This window comes from Nannospalax galili, unplaced genomic scaffold (assembly GCF_000622305.1).
Source record: "Nannospalax galili isolate Female #2095 unplaced genomic scaffold, S.galili_v1.0 scaffold84, whole genome shotgun sequence".
Lineage (NCBI taxonomy): Eukaryota > Metazoa > Chordata > Mammalia > Rodentia > Spalacidae > Nannospalax > Nannospalax galili.
Window position 1 is genome coordinate 391656 of NW_008352272.1, and position 25445 is coordinate 417100.

At 43.9% G+C, this 25445-nt stretch overlaps 1 protein-coding gene across 1 annotated transcript in view; it reads right to left on the minus strand.

The window, feature by feature from the left end:
* Window positions 1-4092: 4092 nt before the first annotated feature.
* The window catches only part of Lcmt1 (leucine carboxyl methyltransferase 1), a 54811-nt gene continuing 33458 nt past the window's right edge, over window positions 4093-25445 (minus strand). Inside the window, exons 6-11 of the mRNA XM_008849199.3 lie at window positions 16475-16577; window positions 14214-14334; window positions 9770-9871; window positions 8433-8524; window positions 6200-6297; window positions 4093-4282 (exon numbers count right to left, since the gene is read on the minus strand). Coding sequence (XP_008847421.1) covers window positions 4260-4282; window positions 6200-6297; window positions 8433-8524; window positions 9770-9871; window positions 14214-14334; window positions 16475-16577 — 539 coding nt within the window. The 3' untranslated portion in view covers window positions 4093-4259. The remainder of the gene's footprint in view (window positions 4283-6199; window positions 6298-8432; window positions 8525-9769; window positions 9872-14213; window positions 14335-16474; window positions 16578-25445) is intronic.

Consider the following 25445-nt stretch of genomic DNA (forward strand, 5'->3'; position numbering starts at 1 on the left):
GAGCACACCCAGTTAGTGAGCACAGCCAGTGAGTGAGCACTGCCCGTTAGTGAGCACTACCTGTTAGTGAGCACACCCAGTTAGTGAGCACAGCCAGTGAGTGAGCACTGCCCGTTAGTGAGCACTACCTGTTAGTGAGCACACCCAGTTAGTGAGCACAGCCAGTGAGTGAGCACTGCCCGTTAGTGAGCACTACCTGTTAGTGAGCACACCCAGTTAGTGAGCACAGCCAGTTAGTGAGCACAGTTACTTAGTGAGCACCGCCAGTGAGTGAGCACTGTCCATTAGTGAGGATTGCCCATTAATGAGGATTGCCTGTTAATGAGTACAGCCCGTTAGTGAGCACTGCCCATTAGCGAGCACCGCCCATTAGTGAGCACAGGTGTGCTGGTGTGGGGCCGCTCCCCTCACATCTCTGTGACATCTCTTAGGAAAGTGTCCCTTACCAGCCTCAATGGCTTTGCAACTCGTGTTTGTGAATCCGAGGTTTCCCCACGTGCTGGCTGCCATACTTCACAGCAAGGCCTAGCTCCTTGCTTGCCCCTCCAGAAGGGAAGGCATACATCACACGTGTTGCTCACACAGTAGATGTTTATCATTTAAGGAATAAAATAATAAGAGAATGATGCAAGCAGCCCAGATGTGCACCACTGGGCCCAGCAACAGGCTCAGCTTGGTGAGATGATGACCCACAGATCTTGGTTTGCTGACTGGAGAGTAATAGAGGTAAGATAAGGTCCAATCATGGTGTATTTTCCTTATCTTGCAAAGAGTTCAGTGTTAAGCTGTTAAACATAGGGAGATCTGACAGTCTTTGATCATGGGCCTGAAGTGCTGTGGGTTGGGAACATGTGTTGGTATCACACATGAATGGAGAAGGTTGAGGATGCAGACCAATGATTCCAGGCGTGAGAAAGGAGACTGAAGTGGGTGGCAGCATGAAAGGGGAATTGGGCATCATGAAGATGCTGATTAGGACGAAATCAACAGAACACCAGGAGGAATGTGTTTTTATATGGAGAGCCTCACAACACCTGACCTTGAGGCAATAGTGGTAAACAAAAAGATCAAAGAAGCCTTGAAGTATCTGACCCTCCTTGACCCTCAGATACAGGTGGGGAAAAAAGCTGTTGAAACTAATTGAGTTCTGTACAAAAAGGCAGAGGTGAAATAAACAGGGGCTGCAGTCACCTCTGTTAGCCCTCCCAAGTATCTTTTCTGTCTCTTGTTCTTTCATTCAATCCTCACTCCCCCTTTCAGGTACTGTCCGTCTTGGCCGGCCGGCACCGGCAAGTAATGAAGAAGCACTGTGGAGGAGGAAAAGGACTATATCTTAACAGGGCTCTGTGAGTCACCTAGGAAGAGACATAAGACATGGGCCTGGAAAAGCATCATGGAGATATCAGATGATGTCAGCTGTGGAGCCCAAGTCCTGTGGTGAGTGTATTAGTTACAGCTTTCATCATTGTGACAAATACCTGACAGAAACAACTTGAGAGAGGAAAGATTTATTTTGGCTCAGATTCTCAGAAGTTTGAGTCCACCGAAGTGGAAAAGGCAGTGCAAAGTGGCTCTGTGGCAGGGGAGGATGTCTGTTCACATCATGGTGGACCAAGCAGCAGAGAGAGCACTGAAACCTTCAAAGGCCCACCCCTACTGACTTACCTCCCCCAGCTTGGCCCCACCTCCTAGTGGTTCCACAGCCTCCCCAGATAGCACCACCAGCTGGGGAACAAGCCTTCAAACACTTCTGATTCTGAATGGGGTATTTCAGATTCAAACCGTAGTAGTGAAAACAAGCAATGGGAAAATCATTAAGGAAATGGGGGACCTGAGCAGGGCTACAAACAAACAGGACCAAACAGACACACATGGAGCACTCCACCTCGCTGCCGCTGAGCACAGTGTACTTCCTGCCTTTCTTCAAGTACACCAGGAATGTTCTCTGCAGCAGAATACATGTTAGGATACAGAACTACTTTAATGAAATTATTAGATTGGAATCATACCAAGTACATTTCCTGGTGTATGGGTTGCCTCCTGTGATAGACGGGGCTTTGTCAATGTGATTAAAGGTCTCAAATTGAGATTGTTAGGGGTCATCTGGGGGCCTGATGCAATTACAGGATCCCTAGAAGACAAGGAGAAGGCACAGCCAGACTAGCTGTAAGAGTAACCTTCACATGTCACCAAGTGACTTTTGACAAGGGCGCCAAAACTAGTCAGTGGGGAGAGGACAGTGCTGTCAGCAAGTGGTGCTAGGAAAACTAAGAACCTGTATACAAAAAGAATGATGTTGGATGCATACCCAACCCATACAAAACCTAACTCAAGTTGTGCATGGTGATCATACCTACCTGTAATCCCAGCACTCAGGAGGCTAAGGTTGGATCTCAACATCAACAACAGCCTGGGCTACATAGTGAAACCCAGTCTCAAATACACAAAGAAAACCAAACACAAATAAAAGCTAACTCAAAACGTATCAAAGATCTAAATTAAGAGTTAAAGTGATAGAGGTTGAAGTGACCAAACGAGTATATGGAAGATCTCAGTATCACTAATCAGGAGAGAAATCTGACTTCAAACCACACTGAGATACCACTTCACCTCCGTCTGGATACTTATTACTTTAAAAAAAAAAGTAAGAATGTGGAGAAACTAGGACCTTTATGCATTTACATAATAAAAGTGTAAACTGGTACAGTGGCTCTGAAAAATATGGAGGTTCCTTTAAAAACTGAAGGATAGGGGTTGGTCGGGCATGGTGGCACACACCTTTGAGCCCAGTGCTTGGGAGGCAGAGACAGGTGGATCTCTGTGAGTTCGAGTCCAGCCTGGTCTACATAGTGAGTTCCAGACCAGCTGGGGCTACAAGAAACCGTGTCGCAAAAAACAAACAAATAGGTGCTAGAGAGATGGCTCAGCGGTTAAGAGCACTGACTGTTCTTGCAGAAGACCCAGGTTCGAATCCCAGCATCCACATGGCACCTAACAACTGTCTGTAACTCTAGTTCCAGAGGATCCAATAGTCTCTTCTGACCTCTGCAGGCATTGCACAACATGGGTACATTTACCGACATGCAGGCAATACATGCTTACACATAAAAATAATATTTTTTAAAAAACAAACAGTACATGCACTGACCTTAGAGGATCTGAGTTCAATCCCCAGCACACATGTCAAGCAGTTTATAATCACTTGTAACTTCAGTTCCAGAGGGATCTGAAGTGTCTAGTCTCTTTGAGCACCCGCCCTCATGTGTACATACCTACACATATATATTTATATATATTTTATTTTTAATATTTTTAATTACGTGTGTGTGTGTGTGTGACTGTGTGGCTATGTACACATGGGTTGCAGGTGCCAGCGGAGGTCAAAGGTGTCAGATCCCCACTGAAGTTACAGGTGGTTATGAGCTGCCTGACATGGGTGCTGTGAACCAAACTTGGGTCCTCGAAGCAGTACACACTCTTAACCTCTAAGCTACTCTCTCCAGTCCCTTGGCCTTTTTATCTTACAGAAGTTGCTTGTTTTCCTTATCTTCTGGTTCTTTCCTTCATTTTCTAAACCTATCCTTCTGTACACTCAGCTTCTGTCACAGTCCCTTGTCTGGTGGTACCTTCTTGTTTCGCTCACTGGGATCCTGTGATTGCATCAGGCCCCCAGATGATCCTAGACAATCTCATTTTGACCCTTATTTTAATCCCATTGACAGAGCTCCCTCTGCCACAGAAGATGACCCATGCATAGATTCCAAAAACTGGACAAGAGCAGTCAGCCTGCCACGATAACCAAGACGAAGAACACATGCAAGCAGGCTAGCCCAGTCCAGGCAGAGGTAGAGAGGAGCTCTGGCATCTGTGGCAGGCCAAGGGTCAAGGGCAGGGCCCACGAGGTGCTGCAATAAAGAGCACACAGAGTAAACCCCTCTTGGACACCAGGCCGTAAGCCAAGTCTGACTCACAGGATAACCAAGGTCTAAGTGAAACTCAGGATCCTGGGTTTGGGCTGCCAGAGCAGTGAACCCTGGCCCACACTACAGAGCACAGAATGGCATCTGACACCAGAAGAGTCCAACACGAAGACAACTGGCAAGTGAGATTTATTGAAACAATGATAAGTAACAGGAACAGGATCTGGTATAACCATCAAGGTCAGGGTGTAGTATGAGGCCTACCCATCCCTCAGGACGCCCAGGGCATCTTCTTGGCTACAGACTTCAGCTTCCGTCTACACACAAGCCTTCAACAGATTAATAGGTTATCTCCTTCAAACCTACAAGGAAGAAACACAGATGCTGTTCAAGACACTAACAGCACAGAGAGAAATGAGGGGAGGATCTGACACTGCTGCGTGCCACATGCTGGCCTGGGCAGTGTCTCACTGCTGCACCTCTGCACTCTTGCTATGAAACAAGGCTTTACCAGGAAGCAGGTCAGGCCAATATTTGTTTATGAGAGGTTTAAAATGGATTAAGAAAGCTTTACAACAATTTATGGGCTCTCAGCAGAAAATGAAAATGACCAAAATCTAGCTGTTAACTGCTGAACTTTGAGCGAATGCAGAGATGGCTCTTCACCATGCACTGACACAACAGCCTGTGCATCTGGGCAGAGGGTGGGGACCAAAGAAGCCTCTGGCATTAAAATGTTCACTGTACCAAACTGGGCGTGGTGGTACACACCTGTAAACCCAAGACTTAGGAGGCTTAGGCAAGAGGATCAAAGATTTGCAATTAGCCTGGGCTAAAGCATGAGACTATCCTATTCTCAAAACACCAAAATGTAAAATTAAAAAAAGAAAAGCAATTCAACACACCCTGATCCCGTGTCTTTGTAAGAAACAACATTTACTTAAAAAGCATTAGAGCCAGGCGTGGTGGCACACGCCTTTAATCCCAGCACTAGGGAGGCAGAGGCAGGTGGATCTCTTTGAGTTCAAGGCCAGTCTGGTCTACATAGTGAGTACCAGGACAGCTGGGGCTACAGGACGACCCTGTCTCAAAAAGACCAAAAACAAGCATTAGAAACCTGTATTTCTAAAATAATAGGAAAGTTAAGTACATTCAGATACAGTCTTGTGATAGAATTTAATAAACTCATTAAAATTATGTTCACTGAGAAGTTTTAGTAGCAAGGAGAAAATGCTTACATCACAAGATTAAACTGAAAAAAATTACGAGTCAAAGTTACATGCATAGGTGACTTCAACTCTGCTGAAAATAAGACAAGGCCCTGGGGCACAGCCTAGAAAGGCCTGGACTCTTGTCTCAAAACAAAATGAGAGAAAGGAGAACAATTTCCGTAAATAGTCCCCCTAGGAACAAAAGAGATGAAAACATTACTAGCGGTTATTTCTGAATAACAGACACACAGGTGAATGTTCTTTGCTATATTTTTTTAAGTTTCTAAATTTCAAACCAGAAGTTATTTTGTAATTAGTAAGGGTTCCAATATAAAAACATAGGAATAAATGGGTTTTGATGAAAATCCAAGTTGGGAGGATTTTGTGTGCTGAACTTCACGGGTACATAAATTAATGAGCAAATGGAATGAGACGCCCAGGCTAGAACAGCCTCCCTCAGGTCTGTCCTATGTCCTTCAGGAATGGAGGGCAGCTCTCCACAGACCTGGGATCTGATGTGGTCTTGCTGGCTAGGCTGCCCAAGCTACAGCCAACCCCTGGAGAGCAAGAACAACTGCGGGCAGGAGTAAGAAGTGGGATCTAAACCAAGGGATCTGTGTCGGGCCTTGTCTGCCCCACCCAGAGAACCGCACCTGAATCCCTGAGATAAGAAGGGGAAATCCCTCTGGAAGCTGTGTGGATCTGTTACAGATGAAATCATCTAAGTATCTGACATCTAGTAAACCTGTCAGGAGCTGGTGGAAAAGGCAAATCTGATGATTTTTATTAGGAGTATTACTCTAAACCCTCAAGGTCTTCAACCTTAACTACAGAAATCTCATGACAGGCCTGACAAGGGCTGCATACTTGTTTAGGGATTTGTGGCTTTAACTAGTCCTCCTGAATTCTGTGCTATAAAAACTTGGAAGAGGGATCCATGAATTCTGAGACATGCTGAAGACATGAATATTATTTCTCTAGCTCTCTGAACCTAAGTTCCAAGTACATCCTTCATTCTTTGGAGAAGTTTCCCCTGCTGCTGGTCCAAATAGCAGCACAGTCTCGTACCCAGATCCTGGCCTCCTCGGGTCGCCCAGCACAAGCAGTAATGCTGCATGAGCTGCTCCAGAAGCTCCAATTCATCCAGAAACTCGAGGGATTCTATTCTGTGCAGAAATCAAAACAGGAAAAATGTACATTTATACAATTAAAATGAAGGTGATGACCCATAGGTATCACATGCTCATGACATATTACACGGAAAGAAATCAGGTACAAAATAGTACATATGGTATGGTTAAAAAGAAGTAAAGAGAGAGATGTGGGGGCTGGAGAGATGGCTAAGAACACTGGTTGTTCTTGCAGAAGACCCGGGTTTGAATCCCAGCACCCACATGGCAGCTAACAACTGTCTGTAACTCCAGTTCCAGGGGATCCGACGGCCTCTTCTGTCCTCCACGGGCATTGCATGACACGGCTGCACTTAACCTACATGCAGGCAATACACTCATACACATAAAATAAAAATAATGAATTTTTAAAAAAAGAGTGATGTGGAGAGATGGCTCACTAGTTGAGGGCACTGGCTGCCCTTCCAGAGAGTTCCGTTCCCAGCACCCACATGGCAGCTGACCATTCATAACTCCAGTTCCAGGGAATCTGATGCCTTCTTCTGACCTTTGTGGACATTCCATACATAGGTGCACTTACATACATTCAGGCAAAACAGTCATACACATAAAATTAAAATCAATAAATAAATTTTTAAAAGAATACAAAAATGAGGCTGGGCGTGGTGGCACACACCTTTAGTCCCAGCATTCGGGGGGCAGGGGCAGGTGGATCTCTGTGCGTTCAAGGCCAGCCTGGTCTACATAGCGAGTTCCAGGCAAGCTGGGGCAACAGGGAGAGCCTGTCTCAAAAAGAGGAAAACAAAAAAACAAACAAAAAAAACCATGATGTACTTTAAGTTTTAAATAGGAAGCATGACTCTAAAACCAGTACGTATAGTATGAATCCACTGATTCAGAAACCAGAAGTCTATGTATCAAAAAATATTTATCTGTGTACAGGCACAGGAAGAGAATATGCCCCAACTATCTGCAGTGTACCTACAGAGCAGAAAACTATTCTTCATGCCCTTGGCATAGCTGGAAATAGGTTTTGTTGTTGTTTTTTAAATTTTATTATTTTTATGTGTATGCGTGTACTGCCTGCATGTAGGTAAAATAAATGCACCAGTGTCATGCAATGCCCTCAGAGGACAGAAGAGATTGTCGGATCCCCTGGAACTGGAGTTACGGACAGTTGTTAACTGCCATGTGGGTGCTGGGAATCAAACCTGGGTCCTCTGCAAGAACAACCAGTGTTCTTAATGCTGAGCCATCTCTCTAGCCCTTGGAAATAGTTTTAGAAAAATGGATATATCTATCTTTCTTTTTAAAAAAATTTTTTTTTCGGTCTTTTTGAGACAGGGTTTCCCTGTAGCCCCAGCTGTTCTGGAACTCACTATGTAGACCAGGCTGGACTTGAAGTCACAGAGATCCGCCTGCCTCTGTCTCCCGAGTGCTGGGATTAAAGGTGTGCACCACTACGCCTGGCAATATATTTTATTTATTATTTTTATGTGTATGAGTGTATCGCCTGCACGTATGTGAGTGCACCCGTGTCATGCAATGCCACAGAGGTCAGAAGAGGACTTCGGATTCCCCTTAAACTTATTTTTTTTTATTTTATGTGTATGAATGTTACACCTGCATGTGTGTAAGTGCACTGGTATTGTGCAGTGCCCACCGAGGACAGAAGAGGGAATTGGTTCCCCTGGAACTGGAGTTACTGACAGTTGTTAGCTGCCATGTGGGTGCTGAGATTTGAATCCAGGTCTTCTTCAAGAACAAGTCAGTATTCTTAACTGCTGAGCCATCTCTCCAGTCCCATATCTTTCTTTTACAGTAAAGGGAAAATCCATTAAAAAATCTGCCATCAGAGATTTTCCCTTAGAAATCTTGGACAGAATCATTTTCTTCCCTTTCCAAGATCGGGATTCTACAACACTTCCACTGTGGAGGTGGCTCTGTGATTTTTCCAGGTGTAACTGCTTATTTCAGCTCAAATCATCTGCTCTGGCAAAGGCACTATCTTGGTTAGTAGCTAATGAGTTACTTTCTCAGGCTGTTATCAAGGTTTAACATATTTCAAAATAAGTCTGGTTAAGGTTTTGCTTTGTGCTTCACGTTAAAGAATACAAGTACTCATGCCTCTGTTCCCCAGTTAGGAGGGAGCTGGTTTGCCAGTCACGTACCTGTTCACCTCTGCTCTCGGTAGTGTGCTGTACAGCTCCATCATGTTCACTGCTGACGCCATCTCCCACCCGTTCAACAACAGCCGTTCTTTCTAAAAGAGCAGCAGAGAGACAGAGCTACAGGGCCCCAGCATACAAACCTGAGACCCTAAGACACACAGGATTTCGCTGAGCTCAGTCCCAGGTGAAAAGCCCAGGTCTGATCCCCTTTATCTTTCTTATTTTCATTTTCCAAGTTTCTATATGAACATGCATTCTTTTCATGGGGGAAAACTTGATTAGAGAATATTTAAAGAGACACAAAGGGAAAAAAAATTTTTTTCCCCTTTGGTGTTTTTGAGACAAGGGTCTCCCTGTAGCCCCAGCTGTCCTGAAACTCTCTATGTAGACCAGGCTGGCCTCGAACTCACAGAGATCTGCCTGCCTCTGCCTCCCGAGTGCTGGGATTAAAGGCGTGTGCCACCATGCCTTTTTTAAACAATATTTTATAAACAATAATCTTTGTTTGTTTGGCTGGCTGGCTGCCTGGTTTGAGACAGTCTTGCCATGTAGTCCCAGCTGATCTGGAGCTTGCTAGTTCAGGCTGGCCTTGAACTTGTGATTGTCCTGCCTCAGCCTGCCAAGCGGGGGCATTACAGGTGGGACCTACTGGATTCAGCTTGAGTAACATGCCAGTTAGTGGTTGTGGGAGGGCTCTCCAGCAAATAAGTGACTTTTTTTAAAGGAAGGGGACTACCACAGACTGAAAGAGCTACAAGAGCTTTATCAATCACCTATAGAGCATGGATAGATGGACACCAATTTAAACAAAGTATAAAATATGGTTTCAAACAACTGGGGAAAATGAACCTGGTCTGGGTATGAGATGCTATAAAGGAGTTACTACTGATCTGTGAGGCGTGCTAATGGGAACACATCCTGAGAGGATGTCCCTAGGAGGATCACACTGAAGTATTTAGGGTGAAACCATGTGCTGTCTGGTATATGGCTGAAAATATTCTGATAACACCACAAAAACATTTGAGGGGAATCATGAAGCATTACCAACGGAATAGCGACAACAGTGAAGCTGGCTGATGGGTGTTTACTGTACTATTCTACTTTTATGCTTGTTTAAAATTCTTTATAATACAAACTAAACTGTGCATAAAAATAAAATTTGCATAATGAAAATAGGCTGTAGAGAATGATAGTTGTGTTTTCCACACCAAGGGGGACAGGCAGGACTTAGGTTTTCCCAGCGTCCAAGAGCCCCCACTACCTTGTTGCATCCTGCAAGGGGAGTGCCCCTTCCTTGCTGGCTAAGGTATAAGTAGATGCCCAGTGTCTGCTCTGACCTGTGACTCTAAGGACTTGCAGATTTCCACACCCGCCAGGTCACACTGTCGTCTCCGGAGGTTTTCAATCATGACTTGTCCAAACCGGTCATCCATGTTCACCTTGGAAGGGAAAAGGCTGGTTAGAGATCTGTGTCCTACAGAAGCAGAATAAAATGTCTTATTTTTAATCAGTCAAAGCTGATGCTTGGTAATATACACGGGGCAGGTACAGGAAGGTTGAACACCAGCTTAGTGTGATAGGGACTAGCTGGTACCACCCCTCAAAGGGCACCTGGGCAGTACACACCCGTTTACATGCGAAGTTGTGATACAACAATTCTACCAATGGCAGTTTATTCTACAGGTAAGTTTGCATGTGTATGCAGAGATGCAAGAATCTCCTGCATCATTATGGGAAACTGGAAGAATATGGAAATAAATATCTAATATTTAGATTCAATCAATTCTATTATCTTCATATAATAACTATATACCCATGAAAGCAGGAAAGAAAACTACAGATAAAGGGATGGAATGACTTTTAGATAAACTCACAAGCAGTAAGATACAAGGCTGCCACGCTGGCTCAGTGAGTTAAAGGCACTTGCTGCCGAGCTGATCACCTGAGTTCAATCCCTGGGATCCACATGGTAAAAAGAGAATTGACTCCCACAGCTTGTACACACACACACACACACACACACACACACACACACAATTGACTTCCACTGCTTGTCCTCACACACACACACAGAATTGATTCCCAAAGCTTGTCTTCTCACACACACACACTCTCACACACACACACACACACACACACACACACACACCTATGGCACGCCTGTGCAGAACATACACTAAATAAATGTTAAAAAAATAAAAATAAAAATTGGGGGGCTGGAGAGATGGGTCAGTGGTTAAGAGCACTGACTGCTCTTGCAGAGGACCCAGGTTTGATTCCCAGCACCCACATGGATGGTGGCTACGAACCATCCTTAACTCCACTTCCAGGGGAATCCAAAGCCCTCTTCTGACTTCTGTGGCACTGCACTCACATACATGCAGGCAATACACTCATACACATAAAATAAAAATAAAAAATAAAAAAATTTAAAGAAGCAAGGTTTAGAGGAATGTGAACAGAATGCCCCCATCTGCCTTCAAGAGGAGAAAAAAAAACTCTGTTTACATAGAACAAATCTAGACTACCACAAGCAGCACTGTTTCCCAGGTCAAAGGATGAAGATCTAGGGTAGGAGAGATTACTTTTCTTGTATAACCTTTCATATTGCTTGATTTTCATTCTGTTTTGGAGACAGGCTCTCACTATACAGGCTAGGTAGGCCTTGAACTCCTGTTCCCTGCCTCAGTGTCCTCAGTGCTAGCATTACAGGCACACACCACATTCAGATTTGTTTTCTATTCTGCATATGGTTGTAGTGCTAAAAAATAGTTCTAAAAACACAATTAACTTATATATATGCACTAATGCCAGAAAACACGGTATTACTATAGAGTATCAGAGCGTGGGCACAATCACTGCATCACATACAAGGTGACATAAAGACATCAGGTTAACAGTACAGAAGGTTGGTCCTGGAGCCCACAGTACAACACAGGCAGACCAGCAGGAATGCTATTCCCCTTCAGTAGGTACTAACAACCACACTGTGCCCAAGTGGCTACAAAGAAGTGTCTGAGAGCATACCCTTTGTTAGCTTATTGCCTAGGTTTGAATCCTGGTTTAACAGCAGTTGAAAAACCCTGGGCAAGCTGGCTGACTTAACTGTCTGTGACTGACCAGATGGACTGCTTCAATGACAAAGCCAGCTAATGCAAAGAAAACTCTCACCACATTGCCTGTCATGGAGTGTGTGAGAGCTAAGTATTTGGTGTCATTACCTAATTACCAACATGGCTTTGTCATTTTAAACAATGTTTTTTTGTTTTTGTTTTTTTTTAAAAAAAAAAAAAAGCTCATAAGGCTGAGCATGGTGGCACACACACCTTTAATCCCAGCACTTGGGAGGCAGAGTTTAAGGCCAACCTGGTCTACCTAGTGAGTTCCAGGCCAACTGGGGCTACAGGAAGAACCCATCCCAAAAAAGCAAAAAAAAAAAGCACATAAGGACTGATGGTCCAATGGTTAAGAGCACCCATGTGGCACCTGTAACTCTAGTTCCAGGGAAATCCAACACCCTCTTCTGACCTCTGCAGGTATTGCATGACATGGATGCACTTACACACATGCAGGTAATACACTCATACACATAAAAAAGAAAAATGGAAAGTGCATAAGGACTGGAGAGATGGTTCAGTACTCAGAACATGTACTGCTCTTGCAGATGACATGAGTTTGGTTCCCAGCACCCATGTCAAGTGGCTCACAACTACCTGTAACTTCAGTTCCTGGGAGTTTCAAAGCCTCTGACCTCTTTTCAGACACCTGCACTCACATGCATGTATCTAAAGATAGACAAAAAGCATGTAAGCAACTAACACACACTGTGAGGTTGCTGGTGTGAGAGAGCTATTGATTTAAGTTAAAGTTCTACTGACAAGATGAGAGTGTTGGGAGCTGAACCAGGTGAGAGGCAGCTGTGGGCAGCACACTGAAAGCTGGCAGAGCCCCAGGTGTGCTGTAGAGTGAGAGGCCTTGAGTCAGAATCCACTTATCCCACCATCCTCCATAGGATGGTGGATAATACTTGGACAGTGCACACACAAGAAGCAAAGGAAAAAAAACAGCACCACAGGACACGTGTGGCTTATTCTCCACAGATGTGCATCATGAAAGCACACAGGTGCCCAAGAGGTAGTCACATAAAAGAAAAGCCAGGGGCAGCTGGTTTCCAAGGCCCCACTCCCCAGGAGGGAAGGCAGGCTGAAGGACGCTCCCAGGTAAACAATGGAAAAGAGGGAAGCCAGCCAACCAAGAACCAACTAATCTAGAGTCTGCAGGTGGACTGGGATTGGGAAGAAGGTAGTGGGATCCTGGTCTAGCCTGACCTGGTCCATGATTACATGACATGGACAAATCTCACTGTTCTTATCTACAATGAGGGGTTGTTGTTTTTTTTCCTTAATGATGGGGTGGCTGAGGCAGGGGGAATATAACAAGTTCAAAGCCATCATAAGTTAACACAGTGAGCTCCTGTTTTTAAAAGGGAGAATTTAAATTAAAATAAGTAACAAGCTGGGTATTGTGGTATACATCTGTAATCCCAGCACTCCAAAGCAGAGACAGGATGATCACCCCAAGTGTGAATCCAGCTCGGACTACATAGCAAGTTCCAGGCCAGTCAGGGCTACATGGTTAGACTGTCTCAAAAACAAACAAAAAACTAACTAAATAGATAAATAATAAAAATAGCTAGATTGATGCTTATAATGTGCCCACTGCTGTGTAACATCTCATGAATTCTCATAACAATCCCAAAAAATGTGTGTTAAAAACAAAGAACCAGGGTTGAGGAGGTGGCTCAGCGGGTAAAAGTTCGCTACACAAATATGAGAACCCGAGTTCAGATCCCCAGCACCTAGTACTGGAGGGTAGGAGATAGGAGGATCCCCGGGGCTTGCTGGCCAACCAGCCTAGCCAAACTGCAAGTGTCAGGTTCAGTGAGAGACCACGTCTCAAGGGAATGAGGCAGAGAGCGCTAGAGGAGGACCCCGACTTCCTCCTCTGGCCTCCATATGGGCCCACATGGGTGTACACACCCACACCCAATGAAGAATTGCAGCTCAGAGAAACCTGAAAAGCCTGTGCTCACTGGGCAGACAGCAGTGCAGTGGGCACTCTGCATCGACTCCCGTGCTCTCACAATGCTCTAGGAAGGGGTATTACTATTCTCAGCTGAGGAAACAGGCACATATACAACTTGTCCTCATCACATAGGCTTCAGACACAAGCTGGATCATTTCAAAACTCCAACATAACAATTTTCTACAGCCAGTGGACCAATGTTGGTGACTAGAAATAAGGGCATTTTACACTGCAATTCTGTTTATTTTCTATCAAAACTAGGAGTTCTTGCAACTCTAGGCTCAAATGCCCACATGATTACTGCTGGTTGGACCTAAAGAGCGGCTGTTCCAGGCCCCTCAGCCTCCACGCACACGTGACCAATGTCCTCCATTTGCACCCCTGCCTGCCACTGAAGGTCTCTGACTTTGCCACTCCCAACAAGGGCAGCCGAAATCCCCTTAGCGTGTTCTTGTAAATACGGTGATAAAATAAGAACTTGCAAACTTTTATAAAGACTAAAACCCAAGCTCCCAAAACTCTGGCTAATAGCTGGTGGAAGGCCAGATATCAGGAGAGGACTGCTGGAGTAGCCCGATAAGCAGAAACCAAGTGGCCGGAGGCAGAAGAAACAATAAGGCTAGGCTGAGGGTGCTGGGAGGCAAGGCCACACTGGAGACCCAGGCAGAATCCACCTCTTGGGGGGCCTCCTCTTACCTGCTCGTAGTTTATGAACATGGCCGTCTCAAAACTGCTGGCCGCCCACTTTAGGAGGTTCGCCGACTGCTCTGGAGTCATGTAAACTAGCACACATTCAGTTATCAGGAGTGTTGGCAATCTTAAGGAAAAAGAAAGGCAAATAAGCGTGTTTTCATCAAGTCAAGACATCGACTAATGCAAACTGACAGACTGGCAGGTCATGTTCAGGACATCCAGACACAGCGAGTATAGCATGATCAAGGTCTGGTACAACTGTCAAAAGTCATAACACTAAAAAGGTGAGCAATGAGCAGGGGCGAGTGTGCCTCATGAAATCAAGTTCATGTGGTGGACTGGAGGAAAAGTAATATATACTCTGCTGTTGCACCCGCTCTCTGGGGACAACTGAACCCTGCAAAACTTTCCCATCCCACAGTTTATTTTCCTGCCCTGGAACTGGGGGACTCAGGCCCTTGCTCTAGCCAGAGATCCAATGGAAATCACGCCCACTGGTGTGTGCTCTCATGAACCCCAGGTAGCCAGGTTAGAGGAAGAGAATGAGGCATCCCAGCTAGGCAATCAGAGCCATCTCTTACACTGGACAGGTGGGCCTGTAAGTCCTAATGAGGTTAACATGATTGGTGAGTCTAGGCTGAAGATGTCTACAAGAGCTTCAACATGCAGAGACGATAGCCATCACTTTAATGGCAGATAAGCTTTAAAACCATGGAGCCAGGTGTGGTAGTATATGCCTTGAATCCCAGGTGGATCTCTATGAATTGAGTTGGAAGCCAGCCTGGTCTACATAGCAAGTTCCAGGCCAGCTAGAGCTATAGGAAGCCTTAGTTCCCCACTTGCCTCCCTCCATCTCCGGAGCTCATCCATGTTTGCATCATCCTTACTTCCTCCATCTTACTCAAGACAATACGGGTCTTTCTCTACCTCATGGATGGTTAAGCTCAGTCCAGGATCTGCATCCCCCATATCTCCCCCAGGCACTTATACATGGACCATTTTCCAAGTTGCTTTGCCTTTGGTTTAATTTTTAAAATGATATTCCCTTCACCATGTCTTCCCCTCATCTGTCCTCCTTGTATACTAACCTCAAACATTCACCCCAATGCCATTTCCATCTGTGTAGACAGACACCTCCCACTACATGTTTAACACCAGTCTTGTTTATTTGGTTTTGGTTTTTTTTGAGACAGGGTCTCCCTGTAGCCCCAGGAACTCACTATGTAGACCAGGCTGGCCTTGAACTCACAGAGATCCGCCTACCTCTGCCTCCCAAGTGCTGGGATCAAAGGCGTGCGCCACCACGCCCAGCTAACACCATTCTTTAACTAGCATTATGACTCTAAACATACACATCACTCCCCTCTTCCCGGAGAAATCATTCTCAAGATATAGTATGGACTCTTCTGGCCCAATTTATGCATGCAATTAGGAAAATATAGTATGCTGAAGGTTTGGGCTTTTCACATTTGCTATCCACTGTGGTTATCATTCTGCAACCTGATTTTTTTTACTGAACGTTAGATTCAGAGCTCTTACCACGCTGGTCTGAGATGTACTTTGTATTTCACTGATCCAGTTCCTGCTGGTAGGCATGTCCAGTTTCTGCTACTCTACTTGCTGTAATGGATACCCAGCTTATGTACTCATCAAGACCTTCTCTGGGAACATACCAGAAGTGGAACTTATATGTTCCCTGGTACACAAGGCTCCAGCTCTACTAGACACTGCCCTTGCTCTCACAGTGGCTTGTAGCCAGTTCCCTTCCACTTGGTGAGTCACTGGTATAGCCCATTCCCTACCACTCATATCCTTATCATACTTCATACTGTCAGACTTACACATTTTTGCCACCATGGCAGGAGAAAAACAGAATTCCACCTGATGACTACTGAATTTTGTAGCCTCGTAAGACATTCCTACATCCTATGTTCTGATACTATGTCATGTTCATTTTCTTCTTGGAGCAGCCTGGCATCTGTCTTTTCCCATGTTCTACACCCTAGATATTAGTTTTCTTTATAATTACAGGGCCTCTCACACTCTGTTTACTGTATTAGGTGCCAGTATTTCTTAAAGAAATTAAAGGGGATTCTGGTGTGAAAGCGGATTTGACAAAAAGCATTGCTTAGAAAAACTACCCCACTCAGCAATGACACAACACAATGTAAAGGTGGGAGACAGGTCTCGGGCTGTACTGGATGACCATATCTCATAACTAGCATGAAATCACAAATGCATTGAGAGGTTAAAAGAAATCTCACTGTGTATTCATGTTACATTTCTTTAGTTTCTCTTCCAGTTCAGAGAGGTCTCGGAGATCTGCTCCAATGATGGCATATCTCTTAGAATCCAGTACATGTCCATCTGCAAATATAAGAAGAGATTCTTGTTTCAACAGAACCTCAATACCAGTTTTAATGGATTTGGCTTTTTCAAAATTAAAAGAAACTGTTTTGTACCATTAAACACACACACACACACACACACACACACACACACACACACACTCAGAGGCTGGGAAAATGGCTCAGTGGGTAAGAGGACTTGCTGTGCAAGCATGAGGTCCTGAGTTTGGATATTCAGCACTACATAAAAAGCCAGGCATAGCTGGATACTGCGGGGTGGAGACAGGTAGATCAGAGCCTGCAGGCCAGACAATCTAGGCAGAACAGTCAGCTACACGTTCAGTGAAAGGCCCTGTTCGAAGGGAGTAAGGTGGAGACAGAGAACATAACACCCAGTGCCCTCTACTGGCCTCAAGGGCGTACACATCAGCAAGCACATGCTCACATGTGCAAGTGCATCACACACACACACACACATGAGCAAGTGCATCACACACACACAAACATACATGCTCATTGTTAAAAAGAAAACTGTGTAATCAGGAGGGTGAAAATGAACCTAAATCTCATCTTCTACAGGCATTAGCAGACAAAACTGCAGCTTGCTTTCCTCTATTTAAGCTTATAAAGACACAGACACACATAGATATCTGAGAAAAGAAAATGAGACCACTTGATACCTGCTCTAGAAGCCACTTTTCTATCTAACAGCAGCATGAAAAATGTCTTTTTCTGGTTTGCTTTCTTTTTATTTATTTTTTTATTTTATGTGTATGAGTGTATTGCTTGCATGTACGTAAGTACACTCATGCCATGCAATGCCCGAGGAGATGAAAAGAGGGTGTGGGATCCTGTGGAATTGGAATTAGGACAGTTGTTAGCCGCCATATGGGTGCTGAGAATCGAACCTGGGTCCTCTGCAAATGCAGCCAGTACTCTTAACCACTGAGCCATCTCTCTAGCCCCTTGTTTTGCTAAGGTCTTACTATGGTTTCTCCTGCCTCAGTTTGAAATGTAGCTGGGACCACAGACCTGCAGCACCATGCCCAGCCTAGTGACATCATTTTCTATAATGCTTTCATAACATTCCACCGAAAACAAAAATCATAACTTATTCAGTCAATCCCTCACTATTGCACGGATAGTATTTCCAAATTTTCTCCATCTTAGGTACTACAACGAGCATCCTGGCACACATGCTGATAAAGTACCGGTTAACCATTTCTTTAAAGCACACTAATGGGAATGGAATTAAGAAGTCAAAGACTAAGCCTATTTAAATAACAGTACCCATTGGCAGATGCTTTTCTAAACACTACACTAATTTGTGGTAAGTAGCTTATGTATGGATATATTTACAAATAAATGAGAACACTAGTTTTCAGATATTCCACAGAGGTAAGATGAGGTAGGGCACGCGGTGGTTCACAAGCTTCGAGACCATCAGAATTATCCTGAGTATGAGTCCCTAGAGCTTTCCACAGCAGACATTTGCATTTCTAACACATTCCCAGATGGTACTGACAGTAGGTACTGATGCAGTGAGTCTGGGTACTTACAGAGTCACTGGTACAAGTGAAACTGATCCTGGAAATAAAGACCAAGACAGGTCCAGAGGAGAATCGATCTAGTCAGGATGTATACACTTGTGTGTACCTAGTAATATTCTCTCTCTCTGTCTGCCCCCTCCTCACTACATAGCCCTGCCTGGCCTGGAATTCACCATGTAGAGGAGCCTGGCCTTGAATTCATAGAAATCTGCCTACCTCTGCCTTCCAAGTGCTAAGACTAAAAATGTGCACTATCATACCTGGCCTTGTTCTTTTTTAAAACAAGGTTTGATATTTAGTCTAGGCCAACTTTGAACTCACAGCAATCCACATGCTTCAGGTGTTTGAGTGCTGGCATGACAGGAATGTACCACCATACCCACTCAATTATCTTTAAAGGAGAGAAAACAAGACTGTCTACCACAGGCCATATTTAGTTTCCTCAATGGTACAAGCCATGGTGGAGCTGAAACACACACAGACATCCTGAATCACTGCTACTGAATCAGATTCTTTGGCTCTGAGAACCCTTGGCAGAAAGTTCTGAAATAACAGTGCCATGTAGGAGACTCTGCATTCAATCCCCAGTACTGGGAAAAAAAACTATAGAGTGTAAACACATTCTCCCTTACCATCTTTATCAGTCCATTTGGCTGATTCAAACACGATGGCTAAAAGAAATACCTCCTGGGAGCCTCTTCGATATCAGGAAAGCAATAAAGGCCAAACTAGGAACCCACAGACCACCCTAGTGGTGGAAACACGCAACCAAGGAGTTCAGGAGAGACGAATCTTACTAGCTAGTATCTAAACAGCATAAAGCTGCAAACCATGATTACTCCTCTAAGACAGTACAAAGACAGCAGAGGTAAAGGCAAACAGTAACATGAGGCTGTAGCCCCAGCCCTGCCAAGGAGTCACTCCACACAAGAGGCAGGAATCCCTGGACAACATGACCTTGAGGCCCCTTGACATGACAGAATCTGGAACAGCACACACCAGCATCACATTCAGTTGCTCCTTTTAAGTCAGAACTACACCAGCTGTTTAGAAACAGGAGCCCCATTATATGTCCTCAAAGGAAGCCCCTTCATCATTTCACAGGAAACAACTGCACCTGTGGGGGACATAGGCTCAGAGCAAGTTCCAGAGGAGTTTTATTATTCTGAGAAAAAAATCACTTTAAAAATATTAGCACTGGCCAGAGACCATGGAAACCACTGAAACACTGTGTAAACTGAAGGGCTTTCAAGAGATAATGAGAAAAACTACTAACATGGGAATCATAATTCCTTTCCTTCTAGATTTTTTGATAAGAGAACATGGAAGAAGGTTCAAAATGTTCTGTGTGCTACTTAAAGAGGGCTCCCTGAAAGAACGGACATACCCAATTCTGGGCAAAGTCAACTAACATTAAAACTCACATTGGGTAAGATGGTATAAGCCTGTAATCCTAGTCCTCGATGTGGAAGCAGGAAGATTAGGAGTTGAAGGTCAGCCTTAGCTACATAATGAGTTTGAGGCCAGCCTGGACTACATGAGACCCTGTCTCATAAAACCAAAAATAAATAAGTAATTAAAAATAAAACCTATGTGGGGCTAGAGAGGTGGCTCAGAGGTTAAGGGTGTACACAGTCTTGTAGAGGACCAGAGTTCAGTTTCCAGCACCTGTATCAGGCTCACAGCTGCCTGTAACTCCAGCTCCAAGGGATGAGGTGCTTCTAACCTCTGTAGACATGTGCACATACCCAAATGCAGACCCACAAACATAGGCATAATGTAAATTAAATCTAAAAAAAAACTTATGCATGGCTTCTGGTAATTCTATAACCAACATTCCTTTAGAGAATTGGTTTCTATGGGGTTTTCTGAGGGAAAAGAAGCCTTGAAAATACCATCAATTATTAGGTTTAAAAATTAAGAGCCTGGCTGGGCATGGTGGTACACGCATTTAGTCCCAGCACTTGGGAGGCAGAGGCAGGCAGCTCTCTGTGAGTTCGAGGCCAGCCTAGTCTACATAGTGAGTTTCAGGCCAGCTGGGGCCAAAGGGAGATCCTGTCTCAAAAAAACAGACCCCCCCCAAAAAAAAATAAGAAACTAGGCTGGAGAGCTGGCTCAGTGGTTAAGAGCACTGATTGCTCTTACAGAGGATCTGGGTTCAATTCCCAGAACCCACATGGTGGCTAACAACCATCTGTAACTCTAGTTCTAGGGGAATCCGACACTCTCTTCTGACCTCTGCAGGCACTGCAAGCCACCGATGCACTTACATGCATGCAGGCAATACATTCCTACACATAAAAAAATAATAAAATATTTTTTTAAATTAAGAACCAACTTATATGTGGCCAGAGTGAAAGATAGCTATGAACGTCCTAATTACACAGGCTTAGATTATTCTTCAGTTTAAGTAGTGGTTCTCAACCAGGGCGACTTCACCACGAAGGAGCATGTGGCAATGTCTAAAGACATGTTTGGTTGTCAGGACTGAGGGGTGTGTGTCAGCAGCATTCTATGTGTAAGGCTCCCTACAGCAGAGTCAGACCCTAAATGCTAATGATGTGGACACTGAGAAAACCTGCAAGAGAGAGATATAGAAACTCAAGATCCATTAGTCAGAATGAAAACTGCTCTAAGTCCTTAAATAGCCTGTAGTCCTAGCTACAGGAGGCTGAGGTAAAAAGACTGCTTGAGCCCAGGAGTTTGAGACCAGCCTGGACAACATGGCCAGACTCCATCTCCAACAAAAAAAAACATGATAAGAAACAACCACTAAGTGGTCCTAATATACTCTATGATGGAGAAATTAAAATATATTGTGGCCTTTGCAAAGATCACAAAACAACAACAAAACCCTCTTTGAAGTGAATTTACAGCAGTATGGACTCCGGTTTCAAATAGACTTGATGTCACATTTCAACTAGGTTACATGTAGCTCTGGGCAAGTGACATAACCACTTGACTGCCATTCTTTCAATCATAAAATGAAGATACTGCTGAACTCAAATGACTACTTGGTATTGAAGGCAATGTTAAAGTGTAAGTTGTGGGACCCTCCCACTATCCCAAGGTGCCCTGGGGTGGCACGGCAAGTTCACAGAGATGAAGCAGAGTATTCTCAATTTCTACAGGAAGCACAGAGATACTTAACATCAGTTAAATGTAAGCAAACTACTAGGTCAAAATACAGTTTCAAGATCATATTTCTCTGGTTTCCTTTCACACTTCGAGAAGCTAAGCTCTCAGGTGCTGCTGTGAGTTAAAAACAAATGCCGGGTGTCAATGTGGACAGTATGACCAACACAACTGCAAGGTGATGTTGTAAGGTGTCCCACACAGGCACAAATCTTACTACTAATTACAGTGATTTAAGAGAAAAAGGCCAGGTATGATAGCACACACCTTTAATCCCAGCACTTGGGAGGCAGAGGCAGAGGCAGAGGCAGGCAATCTCTGTGGGTTTAAGGCAAGCCTGGTCTACATAGAAATGAAGCAGAGTATTCCAGGCCAGCTGGGGCTACAGGGAGACCCTGTATCAAAAAGACCAAAAAAAAAAAAAAAGAGAAATAGTCACGTGTGAAACAGTGGTAGACACCTGCAATCCCAACACGCAGAGGCAAAGGCAGAAGGATCACAGCTTTAAGGCAGCCTTGGTTACAAGTCAAGACTCGTCCAAATAAATAAATGAGAGATAAAAATAGTGCTTGTTTTTTCCAATTTATGACTATTCCTTCCTCAAATAAATAAACTGCTATGACATATAAGGTACCGAGCCCAACTGACTAACAAACACAAGTGTGGGGATGTTCCTTGGCCTGGGTACCACGAAGAAAAATTACCGAGACATTCGAGGCACTGTGGTCATAGACAGAAGAGCTCATGTCTGCGCCACACTGAAGATCTCTGGCAAAGAGGAGCCCAGCCAGAGCGTTCTAACAAAATGAACCCAACTCAAAGTGTCAAGCCATAGACTCATGAGCTAAACAGATGGCAGTTGCTCTGGACCACATGATTGTTGCACATGATTGTTGGACCACATGTTTGTTGCAGAGCAAAGGCTAATGGACACAAGCTTTGATTATCTGTCTTCTGAAGCTCACCAGCTCAGGAAAAGGCACGAGGAAAGTGCAGACCTGAACAATGCTACAAGGTACGTAAATGACACACACATGTGTGCATAGTGATTCCATGGAGCTGATATTTCAAGAAAGGTATTTCAAGTATTTTTTTAAAGTGTGTTAATCTGAACTGAATTCTACCAACCCAATTCATTATATGAAAGACCTATTTATTTTTATTATCATTATTATTATATTTTTTTTAATCTTTGGCCTAGAACTCACTGTGTAGACCAGGCTGCCCTTGAACTCAGAGATTTGCCTGCCTCTGTCTCTCAAGTGCTGGGATTAAAGGGGTGCATCACCAGGCCTGGCTAATTTTTTAAAGATTGCAAAATGTTCTTTTCAGATCAGAGGTTTTCCCAGGACATTTTATTTAAATTTAAAACAAAACAAAACAAAACAAAAAGGTAAAAGGGAATCAGTCTCAGGTGAATTTCTGGACAATATACAAAGCTAATTTGTGGGGCTGGAGAGACGGCTCAGTGGTTAAGAGCACTGGCAACTCATGTAGATGACCTGGGTTCGATTCCCAGCACCCACATGGTGGCTAACTCTAGTTCCATGGAAATCCAACTCTCTTCTGACCTCTGAGGGTATTGCATGACATGAGTGCACTTACATGCATGCAGACAACATACTCATTCATATAAAACAAAAATAAGAAAAGTTTAATTTGTCTACCTGTCCACCCATCTGAAGCTGTGTTCTCACTATCACTGGGCACTGAGTCAACCTGGGAATACAAAGATAAGCAAGAGGACATGGTCTAATCTGTGCATGTGCCTGTGATCCCAGCACTTGGGAGGCACAGGCAGGAGAAACATAAGTTCCAGGCCAGCCCAAGCTACCTAGCAGAACCCTGACTAAAACACAAAAACAAGCCCCACAAAGATGAGGCCTCTGACCTCATGGGGCTTATAATCCATCAGGAAAGGTGTAGGGTAAACACACCCAAGTGTGGCAAAGCCACACGAGGAATGCATATGGAGGGGAGAGAGCCATCTTAAGTCTAGAGGCTGGGGACCCTATGAGGAGGTAGCTGGGTGAGCTGAGAGACTAGTGATGAGATGTCTGTCAAGCAAGACCTAGACCAAGGGACACCGAAGTGCCAAGTGCTCAAAGACAGAGCGGGTAATGGTCAGGTCCCCACTCCTCATCCTCCCAGTAGGTTTTAAGCAGGAGGAGACAGAAACTAACTTCCTTAAAAAAAAAAAAAAATTCTTATTCTAACTTCCCTTACATGCCCGTTTGTGTATTTTTTACTGTTTATCCCGCACATATCGTGGCTTTAAAAATATACAATAAATTCTGAGGTACATATATTTTCACATATGTGATATAATGTAATCATGATGCATCTATAAATATTTTATTATTTTTACTTTATGTGTATGACTATATTGCCTGAATGTGTGCAAGTGTACCCATGTTACACAATGCCCACAGAGATCAGAAGGGGGTGTGGTATCACCTGGACCTAGAGTTACAGATGGTTGTTAGCTGCCATGTGGATGCTGGGAATAGAACCTGGGTCATCTGCAAGAGCAGTCAGTGCTCCTAACCCCTGAGCCATCTCTCCAGCCCCTCATGATGCACCTAAAAGTTGATAATTTATCACTTTAATTGTCAGTACATTTTTTTTATTAATAAACAATTTTATTCTTTGGTTAAATGAAACTTAATTGTGTATAAGTATCACATTTCTTTTTTAAATTTAATTTTATTTATTTATTTTTGGGGGGTCTTTTTGACACAGGGTCTCCCCTGTAGTCCCAGCTGACCTGGAACTCACTACCATAGACCAGGCTGGCCTTGAACTCAGAGATCCGCCTGCCTCTGCCTCCTGAGTGCTGGGATTAAAGCTGTGAGCCACCACGCCCAGCTTCTCTTTTTTAACAGAGCACAGGGTAGTGGTTTATTTACAGAAGAGTGGGTACCCCACATTTATAGCTGTGCTATAAAAATTTCTTCTTTCTTATCTATGGTGATGGGGATTAAACCCCGGGCCTTACACATACTAGAACAACTTCACTTTTGAGAAAGGATCTTGCTATGCCTTACAGGCTGGCCTCAAACCCAGAATAATCCTCTTGCCTCAGACTCCTGAGTGCTGCGATTATAAGCTTCAGGAGCCAACATACCTGGCTAGGGTAACCTCTAAATTAAATTTTGTTAGTTTCATTATTACCTACCACTTTTCCCAAAATTCCATTCACACTTTTACTTCATTTTTATTCAAATTTCCTTTATTCAGTACAATGTCAAGATCAAAAAGTATAAAGAAATGGATGAAAAGTTTTGCTTCATGAGACACAAAGTTAAAAAACACTAAAAAAAATTTCAATAAAGAGTTCACAAGGAACAAACAATACCTTTATAAATTAAAGAACTACAAAAATTAGGCCAGGCATGGTGGTGCACACGTTTGGTCCCTGTAGCCTCAGCTTGCCTGGCACTCCCTATGTAGACCAAGCTGGCCTCAAACTCAGAGATCCGCCTGCCTCTGCCTCCTCAGTGCTGGGATTAAAGGTGTGCGCCACCACACCAGGCTGAGAAATCTGAAGTTTGCCAGCCATGGTGGCACAGTCTTTAATCCCAGCACTCAGGAGGCAGAGGCAGGTGGATCTCTGTGTCTACACAGCCAGCTGGGATTGAAGGGAGACCCTTTCTCAAAAACACTAAAAAAAAAAAAAAAAAAGAAAAAAAAAGAAAAGAAAAAAGAAAAAAAAATTACATTATTCATTATTTTGAATTCTTCTGCACACACTATAGTTTTTTGTAAATACTAATAAACTTAGTTTATTGTATGCTCCCAAAAAAGAAAAAAAAATGAACAAAGAAATTCACAGCATTTTAGTTAGATGAATTTTTAAATCATACAGCAAGAGTTTGGTCTAGCAGACTGGCAGAAACTTTTTAATGACTGCACCTAGTATGGATATAGGGAAAGAGATTCCTTTCCAACTCTACTAAAAATATAAATTAAAAAGAGACTTGGAAAGCAGTTTAGCCATAGCCATTAAAATTCATAAAGGGAAATTCCTCAAGATATGCACATATATGTCTGCTGTATTATTTAACATAAAAGTATTAAAAAGGTAACAATCAGCCAGGCGTGGTGGTGCACACCTTTAATCCTAGCACTCGGGAGGCAGAGGCAGGCAGATCTCTGTGAGTTCAAGGCCAGCCTGGTCTACATAGTGAGTTCCAGGACAG